At 42.7% G+C, this 24,758-nt stretch overlaps 2 protein-coding genes across 3 annotated transcripts in view; both read right to left on the bottom strand.

Moving 5' to 3' along the window:
- LOC117499160 (amyloid beta A4 precursor protein-binding family B member 1-interacting protein-like) overlaps positions 1 to 24,758 on the bottom strand; it is a 611,089-nt gene that overhangs the window by 126,755 nt on the left and 459,576 nt on the right. The gene's annotated exons all lie outside the window — the stretch shown is intronic.
- On the bottom strand, positions 99 to 9,692 carry LOC117499118 (sodium- and chloride-dependent GABA transporter 2-like). The gene is made up of 15 exons (XM_034151439.1): positions 9,527 to 9,692; positions 9,199 to 9,443; positions 8,669 to 8,803; positions 6,875 to 7,015; positions 6,704 to 6,794; positions 6,489 to 6,621; positions 4,193 to 4,327; positions 3,932 to 4,035; positions 3,424 to 3,548; positions 3,224 to 3,336; positions 2,861 to 2,998; positions 2,594 to 2,696; positions 974 to 1,074; positions 708 to 878; positions 99 to 573 (listed from the first exon to the last, which is right to left on the bottom strand). Coding segments are annotated over exons 1-15 (1,878 nt in total). The 5' UTR covers positions 9,529 to 9,692; the 3' UTR covers positions 99 to 432.

The following is a 24,758-nucleotide window of genomic DNA, read 5'->3' as shown; positions in this document are numbered from 1 at the left end:
CGCTAGCCAATAGAAGTGTGAGTGTTACATAGTGATGTTACTATGTTCAGGAAGTAAACAAAGGAGTCCAATGGAGAGTTTAAGGCAGGGACCATTGGGATTTTAGCCTTTGCAGACAAACCTATAGAACACACTACAGGAAAGGGGAACCCCCTTTAAAGGGCCTCTTTAAGTGTGATGTTCCACTTCAGCACGATGGTAAATATGCAAAAACATTCAGATTTGTGTGGTAAACAGGTTCAACTGTAAAATGTTCAAACTTGAAGAATTTTTTTGACAGGCCTCTGTGGTCAGCTTAAACTTATTTAGTGTAGAAATGGGAAGCCAGCCCCTAATTAGCACCCAGAAGCGATACCCTCCAACCTCAACCCTTCTCCTTCGCCACACCTGATTGGCTGACCAGCATCCAATGTAAGTCCGGCATTTTTTTGTTCAGGTCAAACGATCATGGAGAAGGTCTGTGATGGGCTCCTTCTCGCTCAGAGGCAGGGCCGGGATGTAGGGGGGCCCAGAGGGGGAGTAGTGGAGGGCCAGGGAGGAGATTTCAACCGGGCTGCACAGACGATGGAAGCGCTGGGGGGGGCGAGGCCAAAAAGTCACAGTTAGTTGATTAAAGAAATGAATTACAAGTTGATATACTAGTTTTTACTTGGGTTAGGGTTTGAGGGGGAGATATGGTAGTACATGAATAAAAGGGAGGGGTTTACCTGTGACAGGGTTCCAGGGGTGATGGCCAGGGCGTAGATGGCCCAGATGGGGAGCAGGGAGACGGAGGAGAGCGTGAGGAGCCAGCCCAGCGCTGTGGCCCAGGCCGGAGCCACCAGACCCCTCCCCAGGTTTAATGGAGACCAGCTGACCAGGGAGAACACAAAGGTGGCCTGGGGGCATAAAGAAGGAGTCGTTAGTCTTTGCATCAGTACAAAATGTGTTTGAATATACACTACACCCTATAAAGCGGGAGGGGGTCACTCACAGAGCACACGGCCGGGGTCAGGTACTTCCAGCACAGCTTGAAGACGGGCAGGGGGCTGTAGCCGGTCATGTCCCTGATGTTGGAACTGAAGCGATCGGCTCCTGTGGACGAAAAAAACGAACTTCCTTCACCACGAGAGCTTTGGTTTGAAATCATGGTCTGGATTACGACTGCTTTGTTGTTTTTGGTGGCAGTGCTTGGAATACTGTCTCCTGCCAATATCCACCACCGTCTGACTGAGTACAAGAAAATGGACTTGGCAAAGAAAACCTTACTTTGAAGTGACATTTCTTTGTTTCTATGAAGCAGCAGTTGTAGTAGTAGTAGTAGTAGTAGTAGTAGTAGTAGTAGTAGTAGTAGTGGTAGTAGTACTACAATGACAGTAGGGAAGTGAAAAGGAAATGTAACTTCCAATCCAGTAGAAAAAGGATTATAAAAGTAGGTGTCCCGTTCTAAAACAAACAAACCTGTTGAGAGAGCATCATAAGAATTTTTCAAAACTAATCAAAAATCCCAGTGATAAAGGTGGTGGGGGGTGGAGGTGAACTCTCCTCCTGTAACGCTGCTCTCCTCCACTGTGCTGCTCCACTCTCCTCCTGCTGCTCCATAAAAACAGGCTTCCTTGGTATTCATATTTCTCACACACACACACACACACACACACACACACACACACACACACACACACACACACACACACACACACACACACACACACACACACACACACACACACACACACACACACACACACACACACACACACACACACACACACACACACACACACACACACACACACACACACACACACACACACACACACACACACACACACAGCTAATTTGTTATCACCTGCGCTGGCACTGCTCACACCTTCTCTGGGTCTTAATTCCTGCTCCGTTAATCATCTCTCAACATTCTTATTACGTTGTCCTGATACATGGCGCATTCCTCTCATCTCACTCTTAAACAAACAATGTTTCTTTTTTTGTGTAAATGCTGTAGAGCCCCAGGTCTGGCTGGGATAGGGGCTCCCTGGGGCCGCCGGCCTGAGACTGAGAGGCGACGGGGCCCGGGGGCTGATTTAGGGCCTGGAGGAGACAGACAGGGGCCTGGCGAGGAGCCAGTCTCCTTACAACAGTGGGTAGCAGTAGCCATGTTAATATACTGTCTACTGACTGCAACAGGAATGCATGAGGAGGGGAGGAAGTGGAGTGTGTGCGTTAATCAGATTTTAGGAACTGCTTTCATTAATTCTTGGCACTATTCTGTCTTTATGTATTTTCTGTGTGTAGAACAGCCCTCAACCTAAGATTTATTCTGCCTTTTGTTGTCTAATAAGCTCCGGTGTTTAGGAATTTCATTAAATGTAGGCATTAAATGGTCAGGAAGGATGTTTTATACATGAAAATGTGCTTAAGTAGAGAGTAAAAATGTGTGTAAAAAAAGAAGACATCAGAGAACATTTGAGGCTATACAGGAGGAGACACTATTCAAATGAAAGGGGACTATATGAGAATAAAGAAGGACAATTAAAGGTGAGAATAAAAGGAGACGATTAGCAAGGAGAAAAGGTAACGAAGGTGGTAAGGAGGGGAGGGGAGATGAGGTCTGTACCGTAGACCCAGCCGATGGCGAGCGACTGGACGATGGAGAGCAGCAGCAGGCTGGTTCCACTGCAGGAGTAATGGTCGTAGATCTGGAACACATACAGACCCCCCTGGACACAGACATGCACACACAAGAGAGAGGACATTACATTATTCAAATCACTTTATGTAGCTCCCGCCACGTTTGTGTCAGGTCTTCTGGTTTAGCACTAGCAGTGTTGAAGCGCCCTAGAGCAAGCAAACATAAGGGGTAAAGGTAAGAGATGTGACTTACGGGCGTGACCATGACCAGGCCGAGCAGGAAGCAGATGATGCAGATGAAGAGCAGCAGCAGCTCTCTGCGGTGACCCCGTCGGATCAGATTAGGGTACAGGTCTGTCACCGACGTCATCAGGGCCTCCAGACTCACAAACTGGGGGACAGAGGGGAGACAGGGGTACTGCATGTAGTGAACAATTGTGAAAATGGTTTCAGTAAAAAACGTGTATCTTAAGCCAAAAGCCCGTCTTGCAGAAGTAACACACTCCAATTTGTTAATGAAGACACACAACACACATATTAAGTTACTAAGGAAATGGCTCCTGCACTTTACATACTACATCACGTGATTCATCAGTGTGTGTGTGTGTGTGTGTACCTGTGTGTCCAGCCCCAGCATGATGATCATGAGGAAGAAGCACACGGCCCACAGTTGGGGTACAGGCATCATGGCAACTGCTCTCGGGTAGGCAATGAAGGCAAGGCCAGGCCCTGAGAGGACGAAAAAATGTACACATTTAATATATGATATTTAAACAGAATCTTCCTTCTGCTGTTTCCACCCCGGCCTCACTTCACCTGACTGGGCCACAGAGGCTATGTCCACCCCCTGCTCTTCAGCCATGAAGCCCAGCACGGAGAAGATGGCGAAACCTGCCAGGAAACTGGTGATGCTGTTCAGGAGGCACAGGAGGAAAGAGTCCCTGGAGGGCAACAGGAACAAAAAAACGCAATTATTTAAGCGTCATAGGAAGACGCAACTTGAGGAAGTACACGTTGAAAAGGGTCTGTAACAGAATCCACTTGGTTTTTGGTCATGTATAGTGGCGCTGTCGAGTGGTACAGTAAATCCAAGGGTTTAGTGCTTGGCTCTTTCTGTGTGTGTGTGTGTGTGTGTGTGTGTGTGTGTGTGTGTCAGTCTACAGAGTGTGGGAAACATGGCAGCGAGGTCTTTTCTTTAAGGTGTGGCTGTATCAGTGTGTTTTCTCTCTCCATTCCAGCCATTCCTCCTGGAAGCCGTCTGACGGGAGCTTACATCTTACATTTCAGTGTGTGTGTGTGTGTGTGTGTGACAAAAGGGTCTCACTTATAGCAGTCGTTGTTGTATTTGTTGTAACTGCCGAGGGCCGTGAGACTCCCCAAACAGATTCCGTATGAGAAAAATACCTGGGTACCTGCATCCATCCATACCTAGAGAAAGAGAAGAAACATGCATTAACACTGAGGTGAAATGAAAGCCAGAAAAAATGAATCAAACCCCCAAAGCCCTGCACTCTGTCCAGTAGAGAAGAGTATTAGGGCCTGGCAAAGTTTATAATAACTGTACAGTATGTGTGTGTGTGTGTACCTGTGGGTCTGCCAGGCGGGTGATGTTGGGTTTGAGGTAGTAGATGATGCCCTGCGTGGCTCCGGGCAGCGTGGCCCCGCGAATCAGCAGCACAACCAGCATGGCGTACGGGAAGGTGGCTGTCAGGTACACCACCTGCAATACACACAGGGGGAGAGGAAGTGGTGAGGAGGACGGCACGGAGACGGAAGAAAACAGCAGGGACGATTCTGGTGAGGTCCTCTAACTCAGGGGTTCCCAACCTTTATTGTGCCAAGGACCGGTAGATACATTAAAAAAAAATCGCGGACCGGTTGTCAATTTTAACTGATTTGAATATTTACTCACCACCAGCAGGTAGCAACAGAGGCTAATTGTATGTAACAGCCTGAACAAATACTAGAACAATATGCATCCAAAACATATTAACAAAGTTTAAAAAAGAACCGGTGTTGTTTTTTGTTTTTCGGAAAACCAAAAAACCGACTTTATTCAGTTTTTAAACCAAAACGGGAAAACAGATAAATCAACGTTTTGGTTTTGTTTGTATGATTTACGGATAATCCAGTGAATGCTGGAAAAACGAGGAGAAGGCGCATTATGAAGGAGGGGGGTGTGTGTGTGTGTATGTGTATGTGTGTGTGTGTGTGTGTGTGTGTGTGTGTGTGTGTGTGTGTGTGTGTGTGTGTGTGTGTGTGTGTGTGTGTGTGTGTGTGTGTGTGTGTGTCACTGGCATTTGTTTTCAGAAGATATTATGATAGTGTCGTTCGTTCCGGTGCACTCCCGACAGCATTTAGCACTACATCGAGATTAAGATTAAACTAATTTATTTTGGGAACAGCCGCATATATGCCGGTGTCGGACAGACACAAACACACCGAACAGAGCTGAGCTGAGCTGAGCAGAGCACATACACACACATCATGCGCCTTGGTGACTGACTGGACATCTCCTTCATAAAACTAATAAAAGGGGGAGTAATCGGGCAGTTCGATGTGTGTAGATGTGTGTGTGGTTAACACGTAGCAGCCTGCAGTCACTCTTAAGCTGTTCTGATTAAGTTAAACACAGCGAAGGCGGTGCGTAAAAAGGCACAGCTCTTTACCGAGTATACGTCCCGCTGCCTCCTGATGCTGCAGCCATCTCATGAAGTGAAGGAGGGTTTCCTTCTATAAAACAGCTGCGGGCAGCAGATACCGTGGGAGTCCCGGACATTAATTCATAGATCAAGGCAGACTGGTTTACTCTCCTGTTTTGCCAATCCGGTGCTTAAACAAATAGCTCTATACCCCTGGCCGACATGTCCTTAAAATGAAGTCCGAGTTTGAAATATATCTCAAATAATGTATGCACCACCATTTCCCCACATAAACATAACAGTCTGCAATCAAACGGTTGTCTCTTGTGCGCTCCTCTTCCTACTTGGCGCACCGGTAACATGCTCGTGCGCACAAGAGGCTGAGACCTTAGGCTGAGCCGCCGAATCCCTCGGAACATCATAAAAGCCATTTTCAACGGTTTTCTGGTGAAAGATTAACTAGCTACTGGATGAAATAATATGACTGGTGGCATAGGTGCGAAAATTAAACACTTTTTGAAAAAAATATTATGATAAAATATTTTTATATATTTATAATTCTGCAAATATTACGATAAACTCACAGCTATTTCGCCGGGGTTGGGAACCCCTGCTCTAACAGAGCAGAGAAATACTGAAGGAGGGAACCCAGGAAAGATGGAGTCTTAAAACCTGTTGACGGATGGTGGCAGTGACAAGAGGATCTATACTGCTGCAGTGGGCTGTCCCTTTTGAAAGAACACTACAGGAAAGGGCATAATACGGCCCCTTTAAAAAAAGACGATATGTGGACGAGGGCCCTCACCTTGCCTCCACTCAGTCACACAGCTCTGATGAAAAGCCCTTGTGTTAAACTCCTGAGAGGCTACCAGTTCCAGGGACACCGCTGTTTTTATTACCTTGTACTCTCTGCACTCAGAGGAGACAGGGAAATAAAAAGAAGATTCATGTACAGCCGTCTGGATTGTGTTAATGGAGACAATCTTTCTCTGTTTAGGGTATAAAGATTATTTTACACCGTCTCTCCGTTGCATTATGCTTGGCAGGCTGCAGCTTAAATCAGGAAAAAAAATGTTTGCAATTAAAAGCAGAATTCTCAGAAAGGAAATGTTTAATCTCCATGGACTTTTATAAAAAGATAATTACATGTTCAGAAAGTGTTAAGTCACAGGAGTGGAGTAGGAGTTTTAACGCACATTTGGGTTTCCGGGTGATGAGGTCAGTGTGTTTTCCGCTCACCTTTCCCGTAGACTTGACTCCCTTCCACACACAGAAGTAACACACCAGCCAGACGATGGCGAGACACAGAGCGAGCTTCCAGTTGATTGGACCCAGCTCGTCTAAACTGTTGGAGAGACGGAGTACTTCTCGCCTACAACACAAGCAAACACACACACACTATCAATGCATGATCAATTGCACTAAAAAGAAGTGAGAAACCGAGCTACACTCACTCCCAGAACTCCATGACGGAAGAGGTGGCGTTCTCTGGCAGGCTGCTCTCAATGGTTGTCTGGTTGTGGCGTTCAAACACCACACACGCCTCTGCAGGGGAACACACAGCAGCTTGTACACAGCGGACTCAAAATGACACACATTTTTTTTAATTTGCTGTCTTTACTGACCTGTGTTCCACGTGTTGTTGCAGTGCGACCAGGGCAGCTCCGCCTGGAAGCTGTAGGAGAGGTAGAAGAGGGCCCAGGCCAGGATGACGATGTAGTAAACACAGCCATGCAGGATCATCACCTGGCTGGCATAGCCCAGACCTGCAGAGACACCATCATTCATTCACTGTGTTATGAGTTTTCAGCTGAGATGCAATATTACATTTGTACTGTACTATATTTTAAAGATCTGTACTTTGATATGTTTTATAAATGTTCGTGTGATATATTATATGCAATTGTTATGTGTGCCTGCCCTTGGGACTGCAGAGAGAAATCAAGTACTTTGTGGATACTCCTTTTACAGAAACTCATGTGTTTATGATTCGTCATTCTGAGTAATTAATCATGAATACATAGTTGGTATATTCAATCTGCAAGCAATTCATGCGACAGCGCAGACATACAGATACAGGGTGAGATGATTTACACAGGCAGATCGTATCGTCAGCTGATGCGCGGCGCACTTACACAAATAAACAAGCTTCAAAGCATTTTCTATTATCAGTTCCAAGAGCTTCACATGAAAGCATCCATTCATTGAGACACTCAACTTGCAGCCCACATCTAGTATATCTTCAGTACGGAAGAATGACGAGTCTTGTGAGGCTTTTAGTGGGTTAGAGCGTGTGGGCTGTTTGCCGAGACAAATGGCTGGCTGTGGTTTGCTCTAATGAAATGCAGGCTTCGATCTGATGATTCCATATTCAATGTGAGGGGTTCTTACAGAAGCAGCTCTTTGTCTGAGTGTATACAAACACATTGCTCAAGGACGTGCCGCATATTCTTAGCATAGCTCATCCCAGCGCTAAAACACATGGTCTTTCTACAATAATTTGTCACAAAATACTGGTAACCTGTGTTTGAGCATCTGCGTGCCATATGAGCAGCACATATTTGTCACTAAACAAGGCAAATAAAGGCAACATATTCTGTTTACAATGTGTTTCCCAGGTGGTCAAAGTGGCTACTGCTGCACCTGCACACCAACTCAACATTGTGGTGTTTTCTGGACTTCATTATTTGAATGATGTGTTAAAAAGTTGAATATTTCTTAATTACAGCAAAAATAATTCAGTGCATCAGGGATATTGACGGATGTTGTATGTATTCATATAATTTAACCCCCAATTTGTCATTCTGCTGCACCTATAAATAAACACAGCTGGGGATAATGACTGATCAAAGTCCTCAGTGGTTCCTGTATGAGCTGAGTGATCACTGTGTGTGATCACTGTTTTAATTCTCCAATAAAGCATTGATCACAGCCGGTACTGCTTCCCTGGTTTGATGGTGTGTAAAGTTCATCTGTGATGCATTGTTTGGATAGCATGAAACCAAATTATGCAACTTCAAAGTGTGTGTTTTTATTGGCAGGCAGGGAGCGTGTTGCCTTCTGCACACTTGAGTTGTTTTGATAAACTAGTTGAGATTGAATATGTGCTGCACACGCATGCAGCTGGCAGGGGATGCCAAGTATCCTGATTGGTGTCATATTGTAAATATGGGTTTTGTATTGATGTGGATTTAGGAATGCTTTGAGCGCTTGCATCAGTACGGAGGATAAATGGAGCAAAAAACAGGCAGATGTTGGCTTTTTCAATTTTCTTTATAACATACATTTGTTATTTTAACCTCAGAGAATATCTTATGTGGCAGCCATAAACGTAGCTAGGTGCATGTAACAAAATGCAAAGCAACAGCACACACTGCAGCCTTAAAACGTCTACAGATGACATAAGTAGATCAGCGTACCTCCAAATAAGGGGCAGATCTTCCTCCAGGCGCTGACCCCCCCCAGGCTGGTGAACTGTCCCAGTGAGGTTTCCAGGAGGAAGAGGGGGATCCCGCACAGCACCAGGAACAACATGTAGGGCACGAAGAACACACCTGGACACACACACACAAACAGAAGGTGCTGTCTTATGATTGCATTAAACACAATAACTACCACAGTTTGACAGACTAATACAAATGAGTGTTATGAACACATTTATGAGAATTTATATCATAGGTGTAAAAATACAATTATCCCCAGCTCTAAGAAAAACCTTGCACATTTTCATCCCAAGTCAACTAATCAATCAATATTTTTTTACATTTTTTGAACGGCCTATATCACAAATTACACCTTTGTCTCAGGGGGCTTTACAGCATACGACACACTCTGTCCTAAAACACTTGCAGTGACAAGAAAAAAAACACCCCCGGACCAAGACACCCCATAATAAATAGGAAAATATGGTCATCTTTCACTATTTTCTCCCTGCTCCCTGACACTTTACCTCCTCCGTTCTTGTAGCAGAGATAAGGGAACCTCCAGACGTTGCCCAGACCGATGATCTGCCCCGCCACGGCCAGGAGGAACTCCGCCTTGCTGGCCCACTGTCCCCTGGCATGGAGGCCGTCTTTGGAGGTTTTTATCCCGTTGGGGAGGCTCCCTTGGTGGAATGTATTCAGCAGCGGGTCTCTTTGCTGTGGAGGTAGCTGGTCGGCCATCACTGGTTGTGGCAGAGACACACACACACCCCTGAATAAAAGAAAAAACAATAGTATGCATAAGTTGTCAGATGAAGTTGTACAGAAAAGGAGCACAAAGCAAGTTTCACTCACATCTTTGCAGTCGGGTTGTTAAACAAGAATTTGGGTGTTTTTTCTGACAGTTGGTCTAGCTGCCTCACTTATCTGTCATGTGTGTCTCAAGGACGAACTTACATGGGTGTGTGTCCTTTATCTGCAGCCTGCAGAACTCTCAAGGACCAATTTTGATGATTTCCGCCTTAGGCTATATTTCTCACAACACTATTTCATCAAATACACACTGTTTTTAAAGACTTAAGATGTTTAATGCAGTCAGACAATAACAGGTGTAATTCAAGCTGCATTTCACAAATTGGAACTGAGCCATTATTGATGCTTTTTCTACTACTTTATTTCCTTAAATTACTTTATCTCATTGTATTTCTGCATGTAGAAATGTCATTATGTCCACCCTATCGCACTTTTGTTGTTGTTAGGGTCATTTCCTGGTATGTTTAGAACAAAAGCAGACATACCTTATGTGCTTTGTCTTTCATATGCTATGTTATTTCCATTGTTTCAATTCCATATGGAAGCAGGGGTTGCAGCAGGGGTTGCTGATGACGTTTTTTAGCAACTTTGTTCCTTTTTTTAAAATGGTTGTGAACGTTTATGGACCTCGTCTCAGTCACTCTCTCTCTTCCTCCTTCTCCCCCTTCGGTGCCATGTGATACAATGACCACGAGCCGGCTTTCATAAGCAGCCCTTAATTTTCATCGACAAATAATGAATGAGATGTATATTAAAATGACATGCCGTGATAACGACATGCTAGCAACACATGGGCTAATTTACAGGTCCTGTTATCCATACAGTTCGTCGTAGGTTACACATGTAACACTTTCTAACGGTTACGCTATCTCTGCGGAGGAGTGTTGAAATTATGATCGAAATAAATGAAAATATGAATTGAAAAACAGGTAACCTGTTATTAAATATTCGCTTGCTATGACGAAGGAAACGATACATCGCAGAGAATTCGACATTTCTTTGCCTACCTCAGTGTTCCCTGTAGTTCTCTGCACCGCAAACACCCCCCCTCACTATCGGTTAGATGGTTTAATCCTGACCAATCTGACGCGTGGATGCCATTGCCAATGCCAAACAGCCAAAACGTTATTCAACGATGACAATTCAGAGTTACAAAACAAGATTATTATTTGTTTTACATAAGAACTCATATTTACGCAATTGTAATGAACTTGTTATAAATTATAAATAATAAATAATAAAAATCCCAAAGTATTAACAAATATTTGCAGATTATAATGATCATAATAACCCCCTGGCAGCTGGTAAAGGTGGAGCTAATTTAATTGTATACACTGCAGGGTAGATTCATTTAAATCATGATGTATTTACATTTTGTGTGAATAATCCAAATCGGCAGTGTCACCAGTAACTAAAACGTGTAAATAAATGTCGAGGAACCACACAATTGCAATATTGGTAAAGTAGAAGTATAAAGTATAAAAATAGAAATAAAGTAAATGGTTCAGCCTGGCACGTAAATGCATACCAGCATAAAAAGGCTACTCAATGAAGTGAAGTGAGTTTTACACAACCACACAATTTTTTTGCTAATGCTAATCTATGCTTAACTTGCTTTATATTACAACTAATAACAATACAAAAGTATTAAAATAAAAAACTACTTCAAGTACTAAAAGTATATAATTATTATTATGATAATAATAATACCCTATTAAGGTGGAGCTGATTTAATTTTTGAATAAATGTACTTTACTTGCCACCATCATCTTAATATAGATATAATAATAATTATAATCAAATAACAATAATAATAATACATTATTTCTCAATAATGTGCGTGAATTTATTTTAAATATTTTGTTTTGAATCTTTGCATTTATAGTACTTATGAATTGAAATTCTGTTCTGTTATTTGGGTGTGTTTATGTTTATGTATGCTAATCTTTTCCAAGATTAGCACATGATGCGTTATATATTTAAGCTGCTTTTAAAATCACCAGATTAGTTTATCTTATGCATAACGGCCATTGCTGAGACTTTAGGTCCCTATTGTGGACTCTGTCCTGTAAATGTTCTCGGCGTCTGAACCATTTAGACCAACTCGAGCTGCTTTTAGCACATTTTATGGGCTGTGTCATTGCCTGTGCTCATTCAGCTGAGCATTTATAGCCACAGTAAAAAAAAAAGAGTCCAGGCTCCAGCTAGTACTCTGCTCCATTCAGAAAATTACATTCCACTACATGGACATATTAGGTTATATTAGTAGGTGTTTAAATCACATGCAAAAGTAATCATTGTCCTCAGGGTTCGAGTTATGTGGGAGCCAATGGGAGCTGAGCATTATTGCGCAATCTATGCCTGTGAGCGTGCTGCGCGAGCCGAGATGATGTGTGTGTGCGTAGCTGAACCTTTTCATATTTAAGTTTGTAGCAAGTAGAGGGCTGCTGCTGTGTGTGTGTGTGTTTGAGTGTGTGCGTGCGTTAGTTTTAAAGACCCCCATAGAGCTCAGTTTATAACTCGCACCCTGATTGTCCTCTTGACTTGTAGATATATGCACACATGCATACATGTGTTTGGACTTGGACAATCACCATTATTGTGTTGTTCTTCTCAAACCTTTTAAAAGACAGAATGTTATTACAACAATAGCGAGAATGGGACATCTTGTCCTTTTAATTAGGTAATAAAGTTATAATACCCACCAATAAAAACCGTCAACAAGCAGAGCACACAAAGCACCAGCGCTAAAAAAATAATATCATGATAGAAGAAGCACATTTTCCATTTCCCTTTGTGTAATGGAAATTACATCCATCAAGCTTAAGAACAGATTGACTAAGTTGTTTAAGTTACCCATTTCTATGTACAGCTTACAATCCCTCTATGAATGCATGTCAGAAATGACTTCTGTCCCCTTCATTAGTAGAAGAAATCCCCCTCCAAAAAAACCTAAAAGTCAAGGGCCAAGAGTCAGGAAGTGGTAAAAAGTCTTGCAATCATATACAATGCACAAATTCCTAAACGTGTGCACTCCACTTACACGACTGCTCTCCAAACGCAGAGTCTGCTTTGCCTCCCAGGGGCCAAATAAAAATCCAGCGCTAAGGACCCTTCAATACAGTCGCTATTGTTCCGTCCTGACGAACGTGCAGCGCCTGTAAACGTGTTGCCATGGCATGTAACTCAGACCAGGCATAGCCGTACAACATTTCTGCGTGCTTTACGGCCGCTTTTATTTGTGTCTGGCATCCAGGGCAAGGGCAGTGGGTCACTGATATACAATGGTATGCATTGTGAAAGTCGTCACATGCGTCTCTCCTGTGGTATAACCGCAAGTTCTTATAGGAAGCAACATGTTAAAGAATAGCGCAATCTCTATATACAAAACACTACAAGAAGATGTAGTTGAATGGCATCATAAAGAGTGGTATTATTGTATGATGTAGATGAAGTTTGATAGCTTAAAAAAGGGGCTTAAATTGAGTGCAATAACGACCATGTGTAACACCTCAACAGAGCGAATGTTTGACAACACAACGCCATTTATCTGATTACAGTCCGCCAACTATCAGACCAGAAAGGGGAAGGTAATCTAATATCGGCAGGATAATTCTGTTTTCTTGCACTCAGAAGTTAATCTGCTGCCTTCAGGTCAGACAAACTGTTAAAAGTTTAAGTGGTCTTCTTGCCTCGTTTGAACCCCTTTTAAAAGAGCACGTCCACTTCAGACCTTCCCATACTCTACTTCCCATGTCCTAAATAGGTAAACATTCCTGCGGCTTAACCCCCTTTCCTCTTCAACCTATGTGAAAAACATACCTTGTAAAAGAAGAGTCTTTTAAATGTAACCTCTGGCCTTATGTCCACACTGTACAAGACTCCCGCGAGGCTTGTGGTAGGCAAGATATTTGCTGCTGATAATCTTCCCTGGAGATTTTATGGGAATGTTTTTAAGGGCCAATTCCCTACGTGAGTCTTTTAACCACAGTGGGCAGACCTGTGAGATGTGTGTGGCTCCACTGGAAACGTAGGTCTTAATATGATTCGATTCGTTATATTTCATTTGACAAATAAAGTTTCCATGAAAATGTCTTCCGTATGTTTGAATGCAAAGTGTAAGCTAAGCCGTCTTTACCCTGCTTACGCCTGTCAACAATACCAGCTGTGAGGAACGGCCATTTTCATTCTCGCACGTATTTTCAAAGGAATTTGTTCTACTTTTTAATAAGAATGACTAATAAGTAATTGATTTCACTTACAAACCGGAGCTAAACACACATGACAGAAAATCCTATCATGCTTGAGCCAAAACTAAAACAAACAAAATGCATGAAGGATGTTATTTATAAAAACAGAATGACAATAAACCTATATATGATCTTTTCTCTGTATCGAAAATTAAGTTCATTTAGCTGTTTAGGATAACTACAAATAGAGGCTTGTATTCACTGCATTTACCCAAAGAAGTTTAAATTCTTGGGAAGTAAGTTTTTTCTGGAAATAACACTTGCATTTTGTGATATAAAAAGGTTAATCTGGGCAACAGATGCCTGAATTTATACTACTTAGATTTGAAAATGTTGCTTCCTGGGATGGTCAAATAAGTAATTTAGTTTGAAACGAGCCTCAACATTTTTCTAGGTTACATTGCACAACATTTTTATACGCCCACATTACAGTTGCACAAATTAATATAAGATCAAATCACGCAAAATGGAGGATAAAACGAGAATCTGTGACTCACTACGATGCCTGTCCTTATGCTGAACTTACCTGTTGACGTGGATTCCCTCTAAGCCTCAATGTAGCGCCTTAATGAGATGGATTAATTATGACCCTGTTCGTTCGCATCATTTTACAGGAAAGCGAGTACACTCTTGCTCTCCCTTAGCCCAACCAGTTTTCCTCTGTGATGAAACAGGCTCTCAGAGAGAAAACAGGATTCCTGAAGCTCACTGAGCCTGAAGATAGGGGCCAAACGATCATGGGAGTCATAGTCGTTGTCCAACATGGCGTTTCCACCCTTAAGCATCATAAACAATGGCCATTTTGTGTGAACAGAACATCTTGGTTTGCCCATGTGATATCTATATTTGACACAACTGTACATTATATTTAAAATATTGCACAATATGTATAGAGCACATTAGACAGAGGGGATCACAATATGCATATTACTATACGAAAATATGTCCTGTGTGGCGCACATTATACAGAGGGCAATCACAGCGGGTCTCAATGGCAGCAGCTTTGTTGATGCTTTAGCTATGTAAAAACTACATTCATTTTATAAGGCAGATGCTATTTGCACCCGGGTGTCAATAGTGAACAATGCTATTTGCACCCGGGTGTCAATAGTGAACAATGCTATTGCAATCTATAGGTGTTTTTGGAAATGTGATTTGTTGTGGATAACGAGAGAGAAAAGTAAAAAAAGATAATCAGTGTGGAAGTCAAGTAAAGTCAGCTGTACAGTTATTAAAGCATCTAAGGTAGTTTAAAGTCCCAGAGCTTCACACTCTGGGCTGTGGTTGCCCCAGGGAGGAATGCAGTGCTGGATTATCTCAAAACATCAAATAATAAGCCCCCCCCCCCCCCGCTCCCTTTCCACTACGACTGACAGCACATACAAAGACTCCTGTTTTTCATCCCCAGGGAGAAAGAAAACTCTGCGGGAATCTAACTTTGAAGGCAGGTTGATGAATTAACTGGAAGGAAGTTTCGATTTTATACCCAAAAAATAATAATTTACCGGCATTGTGGCAACGTTGTGGGCTACCTGCGAAGTAATTATATCATTACAGGCCATCGCACCCATTATAACCCCATTTGGTTATTTCATTGTGCGCTTGGCAGCTCTAACTTGAGAGATTTTTGAATTCCTCAGCCAGGCGTTTTATACGCTTGGACGCCGGGAGACTTAATTGAGGTTAAGCACCTCGGTCAAAGGGCTCTAAGGGCCACACTGCTCCACTGGGGATTTGTAGAGGGGCCCCTGGATTTACTGACCAGCCCATGTTACAGGAAAATAATAACACACATGGCAAAGTGTAGGAGTCTTTAAGCCTTATTATGACATTTATTAGCGTAAAAAGCCTTCAATTTGACTGCATTAAATAAACAGATTTTGAATTTCAGCACCAGGATTATGTTCCTGGCAAGTCTTAAGGGGGGCGCGAGGGGTACAATGCCACACAATTATTAAGCCTGGATCCCCTTCATAAAACAACTTTGGCTAAAAAGTTGTCTCCAAACTTTGAAGGAACTTTTCTTATTGCTGTGTCTTAATGACAGTCATTATCTTGGAGGATGACACAGTAATATTTAATTCCATTTGTCACAACTCTACACCAAGCCCCCTGCTGCTATATTAGCCCATTTGTACACAGCTATGGTTCATAAACAACACAAAGCCTCTGGTAACTCCTTGTCCCATTGACAGTGGATCTACAAGGAGACTCTTCAGTGCTGTTGAGGGAAAACTGGGGCCATATGACTGGTTTCAGTTATTCTGTAAAATCCTCCTGCCAACTACGCATCAAAGGGGCCGATTGCTCAACGCATGCCAAAATCCCGCCACATGGTGATGACAGAAAAGTGCATTTGCCAAATCCAAGGAGCTGCCTCAGCACTGTGGCCGGATCACAAGAAAGGGTTGGAAACATCTGTGTCCCGCTTTGGCAGGCGATACAAAGTCCATGAGGCTAAACAGGGACCACAAGTAAAACCCGCGTGCTGTAACACCGGTGACATCATGCTGTAGTAGCACCGAGAGGTGAAGCAGGGCGTGGAGGTGAAGGAAACACTTGTTTACACTCTAGAAACCATGTTTTTGGCAAAACTGAACAACAACAATGGCTGGTAGGTGCTGATTTACAGCAGCAAGTTGGAACATTGATGAAGCATTTAAATGTTCAACATCAATCAATAGAAACAAAACAACTTCTCGAAATACAAACTACATATGGGTTATTAAGTGAGAATCACAATCTGGAGATTTCATTATTAAAAGAGTGGTGTTGATGTGTGGAGATTATCATGCTGAACAAAACAAGTCAAGTCATCATTAAACCTGTCAAAGTGTATTTTTGAAACTTTCAAATCTCTGTTATTGTTGCTGTCCATGAGTTTCAATGATCAAAGTATGCAATCCTTGACTGAACTCTAGTTTATTGTTAGCATTCATGAACCTTGGCCCTTCATCACGTGGCTAAGGATTCAAACTCCCTGTTACTGTAGTTGATACTAGTAGTAACATTGTGCTGTGTCATGCAGGTGTTGGCTCAGTGCCAGAGAGCCAGAAAGGGATATGGTATCGTTACAACAGCAGTGACTCACAGAAGTTGGTGTCAAATATCAGGTTATGTGGTGAATGGAATGGTTTTTTTTTTATCAGCGGTAACTATAATTACCGGCCGGGTGTGTCAAGCGACACCTGTGGAAATGCTCATTTAAATACAATTTTGAGGCGCTTGTACTATTATTAATGCACCTAATACTTTTATTTCAGAAAGATATTCTTCTTTTTACCTCCCTACATCTATTTAGATATTTTGTATTTTTCATATTAACCTTTTACATATGAAACAATTGATCAGATAACATTTTTTTTCAAAAATTATATCTCCACCAAAACCAAGCACATCATTACAATATCATACTTAATCAATAATAATAAATAATTGTACAAAACGGACAGCAGCCTTTCTGCTAAATTAGTACTACTACATATTGCACCCTGTATTTGAGTGTAGGAGTATTGCCTTAAATTTGAATAAGTCATTTGAATACTGCTTTAACCTTAGACCATAAACGTGCATATATTTTATTGCTATATTACCTTCCATCATATAACCACACACAGCGAACAGAGGTCTGCAGACATGACTCACGACACTGTACATACAGCAATAGACTTGATTTAAAGTGTTAACATTTACTTGCAAAAATGGGATTTACATTCTAAATATAGGCACACTGACAAACACATATGTATCTTGCACTTACCAGTGGAAAGGAGACACTGGTCTCTGATGTCCTCTCAGGTGTTAGTCCTAGTCGGTGCAGGGGATGCAATAAAGTGCCTACAGGTAAGGTGGGAGGAGCTGCTCTTTCAGGTGATAATAATAAGAATGTTGACTCGACAAAGAGTTGTGCAATCTACAGTATGATTTTATGTGTCGTTGGAATGTCTTGGCTAAAACACTCTGCGATGACGCAAGGAGGTCGATGACAAGACAGTTTCTATGATAATGAATAGTGACATTTCTAAATGCAAACAATGATGCATGAGTGTACAAACACTGATGATTCAACAGCATATGTTATACTACAGCGTGCCCTTTTCACAAAATCAGGATGACTTGGCAACTTTTACTCTGCATGGAATATGTCAAGCAGTGAAAGTATAATCTTACTGATATACTTCATTTCGACATACAAAGAATAAAAACGTGGGACTTAAGAGTCTACAGTCACTCAGATGATGTGAAATGCTTCTAGCTCAATGCTAACATTAGCATACTAACACGCTCACAATGCTTGTGGAAGTTTCCTGTGGACACTGGAGACTGTCTGCTCTCTGTATCTTTGTCTCATTCCTGTAGGAAAACTTCACGTAACCTCTGCTACGAGTTGGTATCTTGTGCTGTCTGGTTGTCTCAACATTAAATAATTTGGTATGTTTTTCAGAGGTCAAACTTTTGTGCAACGCAGACACAAGTCCTTGAGGGAGTTATTTCCGAAACATGCGCAAAAGTTCTCAAATTCTTCAAATGATGACAGTGTCTTGCAATTACCCTTCTTAGTGATTGGAGCAATAGGCAGCATAAAAAGCATTAAAGTACCAGTCCAAGTTTGTCCGTTGTGTGATCAAGCCAATTCCTTACAAAATGAGCTACCGTCCTTTTTAGAGAACAAAATGTTGCTCCAATTTGTCTAAAGTGTAATATTTGAGGCTTTAACTTGTGGTTGTATTGGATTATCTTGTTTAACAGCAGTTTTTTTTTGCAATTTGTGTTGGAGTAACGTGGATCTTTCAGTCATTTACAACAAGGTAATGCCTATTTTGGTCCAAATTCCATAAAGAAATTGTTTTTTTGGCCTCCAAAATATACTGCAATAAACCCTTTTTGTTCTTCTGTCTGGTCTTTCAGGGTCAAAGAGTTGAATGACGATGGACAGGCCGTTATGTTAAAACCTATTTGGCATGTACTGTGGTTACAGAAAGGAAAATATGCGGGGTTGGTCAACAAAAATGGCAAAAGAGGAGGAAAGGGGAAAAACATGGCAATTATTATGTGGTCAAATTGTTTGCTTTAGCCTTCAATCCCGTCAAGAATGCATTGCAATGACTAACCTTTCCACAGCACCTCGGGGTTCCACAAAAGAAACGTGTTACTGTATGCAGATGAAACAGAAGAAGTAATATTAGCAAGTTTTCTGCAAACATATAGGCCTCCTAACACCCTGTTTTGAATATGCTACATTGCATCCCGTTGCATGATAAATGACTCCCTTTCCAACACGATTTGACGCGAAGTATTTCCTTGAAACAGCGTGCCTAATTTTTAAAGTAGGGGATGAGTAGGGGTTGCATCATTCTTTAATGGTGTCATGCATGATGGATGGTCAGCATTAACACATGCCGCAATTTCACTGGCGCCAATAAACCAGTGTTATTTCCATTGATGGATAAAAAAAGAAACAAATTAAGCGATGAAAGCGCCCTCAAGAAACGCGCGTGTCAGTGCCGAACTGTCAGCTGTAATTACAGTATTATTAAAGTGAGATACTGAGTCATTTTTGGTTGTAATTACACCCACACCCTCTCCCTCTCCGACAGGGGGGGAAATACATTCCAGGATATTTGCTCCGAGCTTTGACTAAAGTCTGACATGCCGTCACGTTTCTCTCTATCTGATGGCTGTCTGACACTGTCGAGCAGAGTGAGGGGCAAACGGGACCCAAAGGACTGCCAACATGCAAACACATACAACTGTAATAGAACATGCAGAGTATACACACTTCAATTCCTGCAGGATATCTCGAGAAATAACACAATGTGGCTGAAAAGCCTTTTTCCACCAGGCAAGTAAAGATAGTATTTGAGATAAGATCGAACTTAGTCATGTCCCTGTTACATGATGATATTTATAACATTGCTTCATCCAGCCTCTGTCCAATATGTGTTGCAAACAGTTATTATGACACTGAGCAGTCTGTGTGCACACCTGTAATCTGCCTTTTTTCTTTTTCACTATGAAATATTTACAAGCATCCGAGATTTCCTTTATTACAGCCGGCAGCTTTCAACAACCACTTATTTAATGGAGGAGAGGGTCCCTAATGATACATTTGGGTACCCCGAGCAGAAAACAACAAAGAGGCTCAACGACTGCAGCCTGTTCACATTCCTCTGGAAAAATCTGCGGATTGTAAGGAGAGCTGGGAAGACATGGGTGGGTTAGTGGTGTAATGGAATGAGGCATGTGTTTATGGGTTTTTGGCCAAGCTGACTGTAGTCGGACATTTGTAATCCATTGCATATTTGGTTGACTCTGTAGTGCGAAGTTGCTGTCAAGACTTAAGTGAACAGAAGACGGAAAGTGGATATGTGACCTGTTAAGAGGAAACATTTCTGAGCACTAAGGGAGGGTCCGCATCTTTGTTCCAAATCTAGGCTTATAACCTCACTATCCTCTGCTGGGACCTCATTTATATAAGCCTGTGTGGTTTCTAATCCAAGCCAGAGTTGTGATTCATGAAAAGCCAGAGTGTTTCATTGCAGAAGGAGATATGTAATAACATGGTAACCTCCTGACACTCACAACATAGATACTCATCAGAAAACAAGGAAGCAATACAGGAAGCGGTGTACCTTCTGTTGTTTGACTTCATTATTACCAAATGGAAACACATGAGAGGATACACCAACACACAGGAGTCATAACCCTAAAGCCAGAGGGTAAACATTCAAGGAGAAAGATCTAGAAGAAGAAGAATAAACACACACACACACACACACACACACACACACACACACACACACCACACACACACACACACACACACACACACACACACACACACACACACACACACACACACACACACACACACACACACACACACACACACACACACACACACACACACACACACACACACACACACACACACACACACAACTTAAAAGGCACCCTGTGGAGTTTCTGACCACTAGAAGCGCTAATGAGGTAGTGTTTAAAAACTGGGTCCGGATACAGATTCCTGCTGCCCTTTTTTTGAGCTATGTATCGCAGCCAGGATAGGAAAAGAAGAAGGAGACTGCTAGGTGTTAAACAAATGTGGATTAAATATCCAACTAACAGTAATAACGGAAAGCCTTTAAAGTCAGGGCACACACACACACCTCATTTGCACACTTTAAAAGAAAGGCACGTCCATGCTTAGGCCAGCAGCTCGTCTAGATTTACAGTCGGCCCTCATGTCCCCTCCAGCTCTTTTTACTACCCGTCCCCTTTGTGATAAATGGCGCCCAGACACAAAAGGCACCCGCTGTCCTCTAAGTGATAGCACTCTTCAAGGCCAGGACAATTGGGACTTTTGGGAAGTTCAAGTCTATATTTGGCCGTCTCTTAAAAGGAACAAATGCTTCACGGACTCTTCTTTTGGAGTGCCTGTGATGACCATACATTTACCAGCCAAACGTGAGAAGTGTCCATGGACAGCTCCTTTCTTTTCTTGATAAACACCAGGGCTTATTACCTTTACCAAAAGGAATGCCCTCAAAATACAGCAATACATCAAGAGACCCTTTTTCTTTTAAACCCTTCATCTAGTAATCTGGCGATATTCTATCTCCTGGTTTCAACTTGACCTTGCACGACATCCCACCACTCACATTTTCTATTAAAGCATTTTGTTCTTTCCTGAACTCAAGGGCCTCTTTCCTATCTAAGCTCTTAATAGCAAGGCGAATAGCATTCCTCGACATTAGCAGGTCATAAAAAAAAAAAAAAGACTTTTCTCGCCGGTTTGTGGCTCCGGTTATGGCCTGCATATTAAGAGTTTTACCCTAAATTTAAATCATCATGTCACATGTCATCACATACGCTTAACTAGAAGAGTCTTGAGCACATTGAACAAACTGTGACATGTCTTCACACTTTAATGTTCAAAAAGCTCTTTATTTTTCTCATACTGCCTGTGCTGCAGCACCTCTTTTCACCCTCTGTCTGAAACCAGAGCCCAGTCTGCTCTGATTGGTTAGCTGGCCGGCTCTGTAGTGAGTGGTCAACAGATTAGAGATGTCTCACCCCTTAGCCTATCACGTACAATGCGTAGAAGCGCAAGTTTTACATAGTGATGTCACTATGTTCCAGAAGTAAACAAAGGAGTCCAGTGGAGGTGGGGGAGGAAGAATGCTGGGGAAGGGGGGGGGGGGGGGGGGGGGAGTGTGTTGGAGAGAAACAAAAAAACAAAAACAAAAAAAAGTAGATCTATTTGGGGCAACCAGTGATTTTGTGGTATGCTGCCTTCGGAGACAAAAAGAGAGGATAGAAGGATAAGGAGAGGCGGCGGCGGGGGGGGTGGGGGTTGTGGGGGGGGGGATGGATGTAAGGAGATCTGTCTGGAATGTCCTGAGAGAATGCATGACCGAAAACCACGGAGGCACCCGAAAGAAAAAACGTGATTTCAGGAGACAGAGACCCAGACAGTGGTGGGAGATAAAAATGCCTCTCAACCCTGGCAGAAACAAACACAGACCCCCCCCCAAACTCTTCCCAAGAAAACACTAAGAGGCGCCGCCGGGTTATCAGTAATGAGAATTTGTGGTTGTAATGTTATCTGATAGAGAATAATTCAACCTAATGGACTTTGAAATACAATATACCTGCAGGGACAACTTTGGAAAACAACAATATCTAAGTTAAAAAGTTGGTCGTGAATGTGGATCATTCCAGGTTTTGAAGTGTGCTCTGCCTTAACACCAATACAATTGAGGTATATGGATTGTTGTTGGTGCTTAAATGCTAAAATATCCATGATCGCGGCTATTGAAGCCAAGCTATCTGCGTGTTTTTCTGCTTTTTGACTACATTGGCTGTATTTACGCTTTTTTAGCCTGCTGTTGGCTAGCTCTCCAACACATTGTATGTGATGGGCTAAGGGGCGGGACATCTCTTAACGGCTGACTAATCACAACAGAGTCTGCCAGCTAACCAATCAGAGCAGACTGGGCTCTGGTTTCAGACAGAGGGTGAAAAGAGGTGCTGCAGCACAGGCAGTATGAGAAAAATAAAGAGCTTTTTGAACATTATAGCATGGAGACAAAACGCCTTTCCTCTGGGAGGATGTTTGACAGGAAATGGATCTCGCTGCCATCCCTCGCCGGGTTAAAGGCAGCCCCCCTTCCTGTGCCAACCTATCGAGACGTGCCAGTTTACGCCTCGGCCCAGATCACCGTGAGAAAAAACGTCTTCAACATCCTCTGGGAAGTAAAAGACCGGCCTTTCCGTTTCCCCTAATGTTCTCCCACTGCTCCACCTCCCAGGCCTGCAGGGTGGATTCATCACCAGCTAGATTATGGGCGGGGCACAAGTTGCTATGAAGACCAGCAATGTATTTAAGTTGAAAGGTATAAAAAGTAAATGTAGACAAAAAACAGAAAGGGGATTAAGAGTTTTGATTACTTTAAATTAGGCTTTGCTGAAAGATAAAAGGACTATGTGATGGAAATTTGACAAATTCGACAGCACACGTTTGATGAAGAGGAGGAAGAAGCAGAGAGGTAGTGTGGAGGATCACAGGAGGAGAAAGAGAAGTAGGAGGTTTGGTGGTGAGGCTTTCCCTGATGAAGCACAGCTGACAGCGCAAACCTCCAGCACTCTCATGACAGGCCTCACCACATCAACCCGCTGACATTATTATTCAGCCGTCCAGGGCCCACACACACACTCCTGACCTGCTGCACTGCCAGCATATGTGTGTGCGTGTGTGTGTGTGTGTGTGTGTGTGTGTGTGTGTGTGTGTGTGTGTGTGTGTGTGTGTGTGTGTGTGTGTGTGTGTGTGTGTGTGTGATTCAGAAGCACGCACACGGTGGAGCACATGCGATGCTTATTCATGCTCCTGCCATCAGGTACACACACAGCAGCCCACCACTCACTCTTTCTGCACAGTCTACTGTATGTGCTTTGGCTGTTGTCTCGGCTGCTTTTGGAGCGAACACACACTCTCAGCGGCCCAATGATTCAGGTGCGTGTGTGTGCTCATCCCTGTAGGCACGCTTAAGCTTGGCATCGCGCCGCCAAAAGAAAACCTATCGCTATTATCCCGGGTGCCAGGTATGCAGCCCTCCCATCCGCTCAATACTCTTTTCCAAATTGCCACCCTGAGTGCTTAGAGTTCTTCAGTTTATATAGTATTAACTATCAACCAATTTCTCTTAATTCCATCAACAGTGGTGGCCAGAGTCGAATAAAGCTATATTGTTGGTCCTCAAATGAAAAAGATTCTATATATGTTTCAGATGTATGTGTGTGTGCATTTGCTTCTTGTGTTGTGTGTGTTTTTTTGATTTTTATTATCTTGGAGTCTGCACTCAAAAAACAGTCTGCAGCTGCACCGCAGGTACCCGGCAACATAAATCACCTGACCAGCCACGTGCCCCCCTTTGTAAACACTGCACACACACATCCAGAGACACACACACACCAAACACACACAGCTCACTCATCAGTCCTGTTATCAAAAGATGTGGGAAAGTTTGGTTTAAAGTCTGGGGGGGGATTTGCCCTGTTTTTCCGCTCCGTGTTTTTCTGGATGAATAGTGCATGTGTGTGTGTGTGTGTGTGTGTGTGTGTGTGTGTGTGTGTTTGACTGTTGACCCCTGCCTGTCTCTGTGGGTAGCAGACTGTAGGGGTGGGCTGAGGGAAAGATGGATGGAGGGAGCGAGGCTGTTTTGCTGTGTTGCTACTTTAATGAAGCACAGATGCATCTACACATTAAAAATAATGATAAAACATACTTTAAGCATTAGGAACTGCCTCTGGTCATGACATTAAAATGACTTTTTCCTGGACTCCTACGAGGTTTAACTTAAAATTGACATTAAAATCTAAATTTGGACTTCACATGACTTTATATACGTTTCCAATGTGTGTGGTGTACATAAAACAGCGAGAAAATAAAGTTTGTCCTTGGTTTCCATGGGCGTGTGAGGAGGAATGTTAAACTGCTGCTTTTCCCACAGCCTGGAGCACACACA

The sequence above is a fragment of the Trematomus bernacchii genome, unplaced genomic scaffold (assembly GCF_902827165.1).
Source record: "Trematomus bernacchii unplaced genomic scaffold, fTreBer1.1, whole genome shotgun sequence".
NCBI classification, from domain to species: Eukaryota; Metazoa; Chordata; class Actinopteri; order Perciformes; family Nototheniidae; genus Trematomus; species Trematomus bernacchii.
Note: the sequence above shows the minus strand (reverse complement) of the source record. Positions and strands in the feature narration are given on the sequence as shown.

Coding starts and splice junctions, on each gene's coding strand:
- LOC117499118 (XM_034151439.1), bottom strand. Junction 7,016..8,668: donor GATCTGCCCCTTATTTGGAG/GTACGCTGATCT, acceptor GTGTCTCTGCAG/GTCTGGGCTATGCCAGCCAG. Junction 3,549..3,931: donor TACAACAACGACTGCTATAA/GTGAGACCCTTT, acceptor GTTGCCCTCCAG/GGACTCTTTCCTCCTGTGCC.